Below are 13,094 nucleotides of genomic sequence, written 5' to 3'. Positions count from 1 at the left end.
GAATGGAATTTAGAAACCAGATCCACGTACTAGATATGTGATTACATGTGTCTCTCCTTTATTAGACTGAACTCTTTGAGGTCAGGAATAGAGTGTCTTTTCATCTTTGAATGATGAATGAATGTCTCGTCCAATGGCTGTCATTCAGTCGGTGTTCAATAAGTATTGGATTGGCCAAAAAGTTTGTTCGGGTTTGTCTGTGAAATCTTACGAACAAACCCGAACGAACATATTGGCCAACCCAATACTTGCTAGAAAATAAACTGGTCAGTTATTTGAAACTCCTCTCCATGTTTTGGCTTAATCCAAGGAATAGATCATAAGGAACGAGTCTATTCCTTAGTGGAGAATGTTAGCTCTGAAGAAATATTGTAAGTCAGTCTCCCTCATTATCAAAATAATTATTGTATATCTACAGTTTCCAAGGTCCCACACTACAGCCGCATCCCACTTAATTTGCCCTCTTTACCTCTCTGTTTCATCTATCTTCAGATCTTTCCACACAGGCATCTTAATGCCAAGTCACAGAACAAAAAATTGTTTTTCTACTTTGCTCAAGATACTTTTCTTTTTACTGATAAACAAAAACACAACATGCTTTTTTCCTAGGCTATAGGCTCCTTAAGGATAAATACCAGGTCTCAGTTTACACACAGCATATTTCTATGATGTTTAGCAGGGAGAAAACACTAATATTTTTATAGTCTTTGGAGTTTGAAGATCAAAAAAATTATTAAATATGGAAAGATATGAAAATTCCTTGTAAAAATATTTTTAGATGAAAATTGCAGGGAGTGTAAAAGTATGTATTCTATTATCTTTTTATTTAAAAAATGACTTATCTTAAAATATGCATAGAAAAAAGGTTATGTGGACACCTCTAGCTTCAAGAAAGCCTGGGAAATCAAGATTTTATAGCTGGACATATTGCCAGCCTAATAAAATCAGTCTTCTATAAAGACAGAGGCAAGAATAGATACTGAGTAGGCCACTAGCAGGGTCTGCTTCAGATTCCTAGGGGAGAATCAGAATGTATAGGGTCGAGGTGCTTGTGAAGAGAAGAAAATTCATTTGAAAAATCCCCATTGCACTTCCAGTGCATACATTCTTATCCAGCATTTGTTATGTTTAACATACTCCCTGAACAATCCATTTCTTTTGACTTCTCTATGCTGATGAGTCATAAATCTGTTAATTCAGCTCAGTTTTTTCTTCTAAGGTTTAGACCCAGATATCCAACTCCTGCTAGAGATCTCCACTTGGATATCTAACTGGCACCTCAAACTCGAAACATATCCAGAAATGAAGTCAACATTTTTATCCCCTGTCTTTCTTTTCATATTATTCTTTAACACAACAAACAATTTCACTATGCACCCAACTGCCTAAGTCATAAACCAGGCTATCATTGATTTTTCCCAACTTATACTAACTCACATACCAAATTAATTATCAGTCTAAGCCCTAAATATTTCCCTAATCTCTCCATTTTTCTCCTTTCCCAGTAACACTACCCTAGTTCAGGCCCCATGTCTCACCTAGGTCACTGCAATACTTTGTCAGTGGTCTGTTTTCCATCAGTCTTGCCTCCTCCTAATTCATTCTCCACCTAACATAACGGGGACATCTTTCTAATACATGAGTGATCATTTTGAGCTACTGCTGAAACTTTCATTCACTTTGCATTGTTCTTAGGATAAAGTCCAACTCCTTAACATGACTTGAAAAGCCAGACTTGACCTCTGCTTACCTTTCTGACTTCATTTTTCCCACTCTTCTCTCCAACAATATATTCTAGACAGCATTACTTTTTTCTAGTCCCCAGAATGTAAGCTATGACCATTACTGTCTTCCACCTTCTCTTAATGTTTGTTATTATTAATAATGCTTGTCCTATTAATACTTCAGTTATAAAATTAAACATTAAATCCTCCAAAAAGTCTTTTTTTCCTTCCAGTTTTGTTGAGACATAATTGACATACAGCACTGTATAAGTTTAAGGTGTACAGCATAATGATTTGACTTACATACAGCATGAAACGATTACCACAGTAAATTTAGTGAACATCCATCATCTCATATAGATACAACATTAAAGAAATAAAAAAAAATGTTTTTTCCTTGTGACAAGAACTCTTAGGATTTACTGTCTTACCAACTTTTATATATAACGTATAGCAGTGTTAATTATATTTCTCATGTTGTACATTACATCCCTAGTCCATGGAAGTCTTTCTGATCTGCATACGTTTGGATTAGGTGGCCTTCCTATGTGCTTAGAAAATACTCTGTTCAGTCCCTGTCAGAGTTAAAATACTACATTTTAACTGCCTGGTTACTTATACCTCTCTTTACTAGATTGTAATTGCAGTGAGGGCAGGGATCGTGCCTTTCTTGTTCACGATTATAGCAGCATGGCTGCAATTATTGATTCAGGTGGGCAATCAGTCTCTAATAGGCTTTCATCTAATACTGTGTTTACTTAGCTTTATTGTAGAATACTAGGTCGAGGATACAGCAAGTGTAATGTTTTCATCTCATCGGGAGATTCAGCGCTATCCTTATACACAGCCTCTTTTGCCCTCTCATCCACATAAGTTCTGTACATCTGCCAGGGATGAGAGCTAAGTGTAGTGGAAGTCACTGTAACATGCAGAAGCTACAGCCCCTTTTTATTTCTTTTTTTTTTTCCCCTACCATTCTTTATAATAGGCATCTTTTATACTGTTCTAATGCAGGCCCCAAAAAGCAGACACAACATTCCCCATTTATCTTAACTGTTGTATTCAAGGCTGGAAGACTTGAGGTCATACGCAGCCAGGCCTACATCATCCCAGGCTGGATATTAGTTAACCCTTTACTCAGACTATGATGTCCCCAGGGTCTAGTACAATGCTCAATACATATTTCTTGGATTCCATTTAATAGAGAGACCACAAATAGTAGGCAGGAGTCATAGCAGGGCCTTATAAGAGTGTCCACCTAAAACATCAGGGTATAGAAAGGTTGAAAGTGAAAGTATGAAAAAATATATATACCATGCAAACACTAAGCAAAAGAAATATGGTATAGTTATTTTAATATCATACAAAATAAACTTTAAGGGGAAAGTATGTCTATTGATAGAGAAGGATTACTTTGTAGTATTAAAAATATTCAATTCAGAAAATTGTATTAATTTAAAACTTGTATGTACCTTTAATATATATAATACCTCAACATATATAATGAAAAAAAGACTGAACTAGAAGAAAAAATAGAAAAATCTATAATCTTTGGGGATTTTAATATACAACTCTCAGTAACTCAAGAAGATATAGAAGATTTAAACTGCTTGATTAAAAAACTTGAGCTATAGGGCAAATGTAAAATACTACACCCAACAATTGCAGAAACACTTTGTTTTTCCACATTTACAAAAATTGACCATATACTTGCTCATACTGTAAGTCTTAACAAATTTCAAAGGACTGTAATCAGAATATAATTTCTGACTGTAATGCAATTACGTTAGAATTTAAGTAATATAATTTTAAATAATATAGATCAAAGAAATATAGAAATTTCCAGTCATAGAAATTGGAAAATATTTTGAATTGAATCAATGAAAATAAATACATGTTAAAACTTGGGGGACCTTCTGGTGGTCCAGTGGGTAAGACTCCATGCTTCCAATGCAGGGGGTCCGGGTTTGATCCCTGGTCAGGGAACTAGAACCCGCATGCATGCCGCAACTAAGAGTCCACATGCCGCAACTAAGAAGTCCGCATGCCACAACTAAAGATGCCGCACACCTCAACGAAGATCCCATGTGCAGCAACCAAGACCCAGAGCAGCCAAAATAAATAAATATATATATATATATATATGTATATAAAAGAATAGCCACATTAAAAAATGTAGCTATTGGATTCAGCAAAATTCATATGTGGAGGGAAATATCTAGCCTTAAAATGTGTGTACCAGGAAAAAAAGGCTAAAAAAGGAAACATATAGCATATATTTCAAGAAGTGAAAGATAAAACCAAAAAGGAATACAATAGAAAACAAATATACTATGGGGAGAATCAGCAAAGCCAAAAGTTGCTGCTTTAAACAGACAAGTAAAATTAACATACTCTTGGTGAATTTGATCAAGAGAGGAAAAGGCAAGCACAAACAATATCAGATATGAAGGGACTTCCATGGTGGTCCAGTGGTTAAGAACCCGTCTTGCAGTGATGGGGATGCCAGTTTGATCCCTGGTCGGGGAACTAAGATCCCACATGCCATGGGGCAACTAAGCCTGCGCACCACAACTACTGAGGCCTTGCATCACAGCTAGAGAGCACGCGTGCCACAACTAATCAGCCCATGTGCTCTGCAGCCCGCGCACCACAACTAGAGAGGCTGTGCACCTCAACTAATGAGCCCGCGCACTGTGAGATCTCACATGCCACAGCTAGCGAGCTCGTGCGTCACAATGAAAGATCCCACGTGCCGCAACTAAGACCTGACGCAGCCAAAAAATAAATAAATATTAAAAAAAGAAGAAATGAAAAAGTGATATCACATCAAGCCCTGGCGACATTAAAAAGTTAATTGAATATTATGAACAACTTTATGCCAATAAATTTACATTTTTCATTTTTATTTTTTTAAATGGACAAATTCCTAAAGAAAGTATAACCTGTAGAAACTTACAGAGAATACAAAACCTGAATTGTCCTATAACAATGAAAAGTGGTTCAATAAGTAGTCAGAAATTTGTGTGCAAATATGACTTTGCTAGAATGTTTACCACACATTAAAAGAAGAAATAATTCCAATCTTACACAGATTCTCATAGTGAATGGAACAAAAAGAAGAGATACTCTCCAACTCATGTATGAGGCAAGCAAAACTTTAATACCAGTAAGGAGAGTTTGAAAGAGTTAAAATAACAGGCAGAAGTCCTAGGCAAAATATTTCCAAACCAAATCAGCCAATATAAACAAAAATAGGATAAAGCATCATGACTAAATTAGATATATCCCAGGAGTATCAAGTTGGTTAGACTATTAATCAGTATTAGAAAATTATATTAAAAGATTAAAGGATAAAAATTATATGATTATCTCAAGAGATACAGAAAAAGTATTTGATAAAATATATTAATTCATGATTTTTAAAAACTCTTAGCAAACTAGAAATAAAAGAGGGCTTCTTAATCTGATAAAGATTATTTTAAAAAAAATTTTTTTCATCCTACACTCAATGTAACACTTAGTGATGAACCATTGAAAGCTTTCTCTTTGAGACTGAGCATGAGATAGCAGCACTTGTTATCACCAGTTCTATTCATATTGTACTGGAGGACCAGGCCCACTCAGTTAAGCAAGAAAAAGAAATTAAAATTATTGAATTAAAAAGGGTGAGACAAAACTGTAAATATTCACAAGTGATATACAAATGTATATAGGGAAAACCTAAAGACTCTACAAATAAATTATTAGAAGAGATTTTAAAAGGTAAAGTCACATTATATAAAAGCAGTTTGCAAAAAAATGGTTGTATTTATATATAATAGCATCAAACAAGTAGAAAATGACATTTAAAAATTACTACTTATGATAATCATCTAAAAATATTTATGAAGTACCTAGGAGTAAATCTAGCATAAATGTCTAAGACCTATATATGGAAGAAATTATAAAACACATTTACAGACATTAAAGAATATATAAATGAATAAATAGCTATACCATTATTACAAGACACAGACAACACTAATTTAATCTTAAAATTAAGAATTTACGGTCATAAAAAGACACCATAAAGAGAGTGAACATATAACACTATAGAGTGGAATAAGATATTCACAACATGTATAATCAAGCAAAGACTAGTATATGAAAAGACCTACAAACCAATAAAAAAAGTAGGAGACCCAGTAGAAAAATGGATGAGACCTTTCACAAAAGATTATATCCAAATGGCCAATAAACATACGAAGTGGTATTCAATCTATATTAGTCATCATGGAAATGAAAATTGAAAACACAATGAAATACCACTACATACTCAACAGAATGGCTAAAATAAAAAAGACTTTATAGTACCGAGGGCTGACTAGCAAGGCTATTAAGCAACGCTCATACACTGCACATGGGAGTGTTAATCGGTATAACCACCTTGGAAAAGAGTTTGTAAAAACTACTAAACTTGAGTTTATGCATACGCTATGATCCAGCAGCTTGGCTCCTAGGCATATGCCCAGTAGAAATCCCTGAACGTGTACACCAAAAATTACATACACACACACACACACATATATTTTTTAACATCTTTATTGGAGTATAATTGCTTTACAATGTTGTGTTAGTTTCTGCTATATAACAAAGTGAATCAGCTATATGTATACATATATCCCCATAGCCCCTTCCTCTTGCATCTCCCTCTCACCCTCCCTATCCCACCTCTCTAGGTGGTCACAAAGCACCGAGCTGATCTCCCTGTGCTATGTGGCTGCTTCCCACTAGCTATCTATTTTACATTTAGTAGTGTATATGTCAATGCTACTCTCTCACTTTGTCCCAGCTTACCCTTCCCCCTCCCCATGTCCTCAAGTCCGTTCTCTACGTCTGCATCTTTATTCCTGTCCTGCCCCAGGTTCATCAGAACCATTGGTTTTTTTAGATTCCATATATATGTGTTAGCATACGGTATTTGTTTTCCTCTTTCTGACTTACTTCACTGTATGACAGACTCTAGGTCCATCCATCTCACTACAAATAACTCAATTTCATTTCTTTTTATGGCTGAGTAATATTCCATTGTATATATGTGCCACATCTTCTTTATCCATTCATCTGTCGATGGACACTTAGGTTGTTTCCATGTCCTGGCTATTGTAAATAGTGCTGCAGTGAATATTGTGGTATATGACTTTTTGAATTATGGTTTTCTCAGGATATATGCCCAGTAGTGGGATTGCTGGGTCATATGGTAATTCTATTTTTAGTTTTTTAAGGAACTTCCATTCTGTCCTCCATAGTGGCTGTATCAATTTACATTCCCATCAGCAGTGCAAAAGGGTTCCCTTTTCTCCACCCCCTCTCCAGCATTTATTGTTTGTAGATTTCTTGATGATGGCCATTCTGACCCGTGTGAGGTGACACCTCATTGTGGTTTTGATTTGCGTTTCTCTAATGATGAGTAATGTTGGGCATCCTTTCAGTTGAAAGACTGGTGCCTTTCAACCTGTATATCTTCTTTGGAGAAACGTCTGTTTAGATCTTCTGCTCATTTTTGGATTAGGTTGTTCGTTTTTTTGATATTGAGCTTCATGGGCTGCTTGTATCTTTTGGGGATTAATCCTTTGTCAGTTGCTTCGTTTGCAAATATTTTCTCCCATTCTGAGGGTTGTCTTTTCATCTTGTTTATGGTTTCCTTTGCCATGCAAAAGTTTTTAAGTTTCATTAGGTCCCATTTGTTTATTTTTGTTTTTATTTCCATTACTCTAGGAGCTGGGTCAAAAAGGATCTTGCTGTGATTTATGTCAAAGAGTGTTCTTCCTATGTTATATATGTTTATAGCAGGATTATTATAAATAGCTAAAACTTAGACCCCAATGTCCATCAGCAGTAGAATGGATATATAAAATATACATATTTAAATAATGCAGTGAACACTGATATACCACAGCTCGTATAACAAGTTGAATGAGGCTCACAAGCACAATACTGAGTAAAAGAAGCTTGACACAAGTTTATAAAACAGTTCCATTTATATTGAGGTTCAAAACAGGCAAAACTGAACTCTAATGTGAGAAGTCAGCATAGTGGTAACCCTTGGGGTAGAGAAGGGTATAGAACTTGAGAGCGGTATGAAGTTGATTTATGGTATTCTGCCAAAGTTCAGTTTTTTGACCTACGAAGTCAGAAATTGCAAAGATATTTGTTTTGTGATAATCCTCAAACAGTGTTTATGTTTTGAGTACTTTGTGTGTGTGTGTTAGATTTTAATTTTAAAAGTTTTTTAAAGTTGAAACAGTAACAAATAAGTGAGAAAATGACAGACAACCGAATAAAAAAATAGGTTTGAACAATAGCAGATATCAATTGGCCAGTGAACATAACATACAGTGTTCAACCTGTAATCGGAGAAATACATATTAAAAACCACATAGACTGACAAAAATTTAGAAGTCTGACTATATCATGTTTTGAGTATGTGGCATAAAAGAAACACTCAGAATACACATTGGTTGTAGTAAAGGTTGGTATAACCACTTTGGAAAACAGTTTGACATTTTTAGTAATTTTGATAATAATATACCCTCTGACCCAGCAGTTATATTCCTAGGTACATACCCTGGAGAAACTTCTGTATGTGTGTATTAGCATATATGCGTAAAAATGTTCATAGAAGTGAAAACTGGAAATAACCTCAAAATGTCCATCAACACAAGAATTGGTAAACAAATTGTGGTATTTATTTATGTGATATCAAAAATGAATGAACTATGGCTACGTATACAACATAATTGAATTCTAAAAGAAAACAAAAACAAATGTATGTAACATTATTCTATTGTAAATTAAAATTTTAAAAACTTATTTAGGAGTGCATATTTAGGACGCCAGTTTAAGTTAGTAAACACGTAAAGAAAAGCAAGAAAATGTGTTTATTTTAAAAGTCAGGAGAGTGGTTTCCTCTAAGGAGTAGGGGAGAGGGTTGGACTGGGAAGAGATAACATGTGTCTTGACCTGAATGGTAGTTTCCCAGTTATTGGCTTTATAAATATTTAAGTTATACGTTTATATTCTATGCAGTTTTCTTGTATTTAATATTTCACACTTTTAAAAGTTAAATTTTCCCACTAGGTTCAGGTTTCCAAGTAGTAGTACCTATCCAGTGCTCAATATAGAAGAGAAAGAGGTTAGTTGTTGGAGCCAGGTCTGGGAAGATATGGGAGCATATAGAATAAAGAACACAGGGGAGTAGATTAACCTCAGTCAAGAAGAAATGGGCACTTCTTTCCTTAGAAACTAGGAATGGGAGAAAGAATGCAGGGAGAGGATGCATATGAATGCACAAACACTTGGGAGGAGAGTTTAAAAGAGTTCAGATTTATAAGATGGGAAGTAGAATCATTTGCTGAAAGTGAAGCTAACAAGAAGGAAAGGATTTCTAGGGAATATGAGGCAAAAATACAGCATTTGTTCAGGTTTTAGCATATATTTAAAATTTCATGGAACCATTCAGAATTAAAATTGACATGAGACTTCTGATATTGATTATTCACAAGCAGGCTCTTTCCACAAAGGTTAGTATAACTCTTCATTATATAATTATACATCTGTTCTTTAAAATGTAATGAAAGATAATAAATGTTTACATTTAACCGGGAGGACTATTTTTGTAGGCAAAATATACTTCCTTTGCCAAAGAATCATGATTTTACTAACTTCATTTTCCCTTTCTTCTTCAGGTCATGTATGGAATGTTGGTCTTCACATTAGTAGTCCGATCTATTTACATTGTTACATGGTAAGTAGTTTGGATCATCAAAAGAGTACACTTAGGTGGTAAATCTGTAGCCTGAACTGAAATAACACATAAAACCCAACTCCAGAAGGGATACTGGTAGAAAACTTATAACCCAACATTTATTATGGTATATTGCAAGAAATACTAATTCTTTAAATAAGTTGTTAATAGGCATCACATGAAACCAAGAGTTCTAAAATTAAAGAAATTTGAGGAAAGCTGTGTGTGATGGCCTCCTTTTGAATATTTATAATGTACACGAGTTTATTAAAGGCCTTGAAAAATCCTACAGTAGAAAAGAAAATAATTGTTTTTGTGTTTCTCAAACTACTTAATTAAGGAACCCTTTTTGCAGAACACCTCTCAAGGAAGACTGTTAGTGTCACAGAGAAACAGTATTCCAGAAAGATCATTTAGGAAATAGGCATAATATTTATAGAGTTCATGAAAAATAAAATAAGAAATATTTCATGTGAGTACCTGACATAGGGCCTGACCATATAACAGATGCTCAGTAAGTAAATAGTATGATTTATGGGTTTGTTCCTGTTTTTTTTCTTTTTTAATTAAACTTTTTGTTTTGAGATAATTGTAGAAGCACGTGCAATTGTAAGAAATAATAGATCGTCTGTACCCTTTACCAGTTTCCTCTAGTGATAATGTCTTGCAAAACTATAGTACAATATTATAACCAGGATTTGACCCTGACAGAGTCAAGATACAGAACAATTCTATCACTACAAGGATCCCTGTGTGGTCTTTCTGTAGCCACACCCAGTTCCCTCCTACCCCATTTCCTTACCCCCTATTCTTAACCCCTAGCAACTACTAATCTGCCCTTCATTCCTCCAATTTTTCAGAGTGTTATATAAATGGAATCACACAGTATATATAACCATTGGGATTGGCCTTTTGCACTCAGCATAATTCACTGGAGATTAATACAAGTTGTTGAGTGTATCAGTAGTTCACCCTTTCTATTGTGAGCAGTATTCCGTGATATGGATGTACCACAGTTTAATCATTCACCTGTTGAATAACATCTGGATTTCCAGATTTTATTTCTAGTTTTTTACTATTACGAATAAAGCTGCTATGAATATTTATTTACAGGTTTTTATGTGAATATAAGTTTTCATTTCTCTGGAATAAATGCCCAGAGTGGAATTTCTAGGTTGTATGATAATCATATGTTTAATTCTTTTTAAAACTTTCAGACTGTTTTTTTTTTTAAATTAATTTATTTTTGGCTGTGTTGGGTCTTCGTTGCTGCACGTGGGCTTTCTCTAGTTGTGGCGAGCGGGGGCTACTCTTCATTGCGGTATGCGGGCTTCTCATTGCGGTGGCATCTCTTGTGGAGCATGGGCTCTAGGGCACACAGGCTTCAGTAGTTGTGGCTTGCAGGCTCTAGAGCACAGGCTCAGTAGTTGTGGTGCACGGGCTTAGTTGCTCTGTGGCATGTGGGATCTTCCCAGACCAGGGCTCAAACCTGTGTCCCCTGCATTGGCAGGCGGATTCTCAACCACTGCACCACCAGGAAAGCCCAACTTCCAAACAGTTTTCCAGAGTGGCTCTACCATTTTACATTCCCACCAGCAGTGTATGTGTGACCCAGTTTCTCTGCATCCTTGCCAACATTTGGTGTTGTCACTATTTTTTATTTTAGTCATTCTTACAGATATGTACTGATATCTCATTGTAGTTTTAATTCTTGTTTCCCTAGTGGCTAATGATGTTGAACATATTTTCATGTGCTTATTTACCATCTGTATATCCTCTTTGGTGAAACGTCTGTTCATGTCTTTGCCCATTTTCTAATGGGATTGTTTCTCTTTTTTTAATTTGAGTTTTGACCATTCTTTACATATTCTAGATACTCTTCATCAAATATGTGGCTCACAAATATTTTCTCACAGTCTGTACCTTGTCTTTCATGCTGTTCACAGGGCCTTTCACAGAGCAAAAGTTTTTAATTTTGATGAAGTCAGTTTATCAATTTTCTTTTTACATATCGTGCTTGGGCGTCCAGGCTAAGGACTCAATGCCTAACCCTAGGTTTTCCCATTTTTTACAAAAGTTTTGTATAGTTTTACATTTAAGTTTATGATTTATTTTGAGTTAATTTTTATGTAAGGGGTAAGGAGTAGGTTGAGGTCCATTTTTTAACCTACAGAGGTCCAGCTACTCCAGGACCACTGGTTGAAAAGGCTGTTTCTTCACTGAATTGCTTTTGCACCTTTCTCAAAAATTATTTGGGTATATTTGTGTGGATGTATTTTTGAGTTTTTTTATTCTGTTGCATTCATTTAGGTGTCTATCCCTCTACTGGTCCTACTCCCTGATAATTGATTACTCTACCTATAAAATACCTCTTCAAATCATATAGATTGATTCCTCTCACTTCTTTTTCAAAACTGTTTTTGCTATTTGGGTTCCTTTGCCTTTATGTATAAATTTTAGAAGAATAATGTCTATATTTAAAATCTTATTGGCATTTTGATAGGAATTGCATTAAACCTGCCTATCAATTTGTGAAGAATTGACATCTTTACTATGTTAAGTCTTCCAGTATATGAACACAGTGTGTCTTGTGTGCCTCTCCATTTATTTAGATCATCTTTGATTTCTTCCATTAGCATTTTGGAGTTTTGATTTTCTTCTTTTTAATTTTTGAATTTTATTTTATTTTTTTATACAGCAGGTTCTTATTAGTCATCCATTTTATACACGTTAGTGTATACACGTCAATCCCAATCTCTCAATTCATCACACCACCACCACCACCCCCCCGCTGGGGGGTAGCACACAGTATTGCTTTAAAGGGTCTGCATGTGCTCACCCAACCTAACCAATCCTGTTCGTGTCCATACATTTGTTCTCTACGTCTGTGTTCCAATTTCTGCCCTGCAAACCGGTTCATCTGTACCATTTTTCTAGGTTCCACATATATGCATTAACATATGATATTTGTTTTTCTCTTTCTAACTTACTTCACTCTGTATGACAGTCTCTAGATCCATCCACATCTCTACAAATGACCCAATTTCGTTCCTTTTCATGGTTGAGTAATATTCCATTGTATATATGTACCACATCTTCTTTATCCATTTGTCTGTCAATGGGCATTTAGGTTGCTTCCATGACCTGGCTATTGAAAATAGTGCTGCAGTGAACATTGGGGTGCACGTGTCTTTTTGAATTATGGTTTTCTCTGGGTATATGCCCAGTAGCAGGACTGCTGGGTCATATGGTAATTCTATTTTTAGTTTTTTAAGGAACCTCCATACTGTCCTCCATAGTGGCTGTATCAATTTACATTCCCATCAGCAGTGCAAGAGGGTTCCCTTTTCTCCACACCCTCTCCAACATTTGTTGTTTGTAGATTTTCTGATGATGCCCATTCTAACTGGTGTGAGGTGATACCTCATTGTAGTTTTGATTTGCATTTCTCTAATAATTAGTGATGTTGAGCAGCTTCTTGGTCATCTGTATGTCTTCTTTGGAGAAATGTCTGTTTAGGTCTTCTGCACATTTTTGGATTGGGTTATTTGTTTTTTTAATATTGAGCTGCATGAGCTGTT

At 35.2% G+C, this 13,094-nt stretch overlaps 1 protein-coding gene across 1 annotated transcript in view; it reads left to right on the top strand.

Moving 5' to 3' along the window:
* The window catches only part of ACER3 (alkaline ceramidase 3), a 179,979-nt gene that overhangs the window by 128,131 nt on the left and 38,754 nt on the right, over positions 1-13,094 (top strand). The window contains exon 7 of the mRNA XM_082660808.1: positions 9,455-9,513. Coding sequence (XP_082516934.1) covers positions 9,455-9,513 — 59 coding nt within the window. The remainder of the gene's footprint in view (positions 1-9,454; positions 9,514-13,094) is intronic.

This window comes from Grampus griseus (genome assembly GCF_964374135.1).
Source record: "Grampus griseus genome assembly, chromosome: 8".
Lineage (NCBI taxonomy): Eukaryota > Metazoa > Chordata > Mammalia > Artiodactyla > Delphinidae > Grampus > Grampus griseus.
Note: the sequence above shows the minus strand (reverse complement) of the source record. Positions and strands in the feature narration are given on the sequence as shown.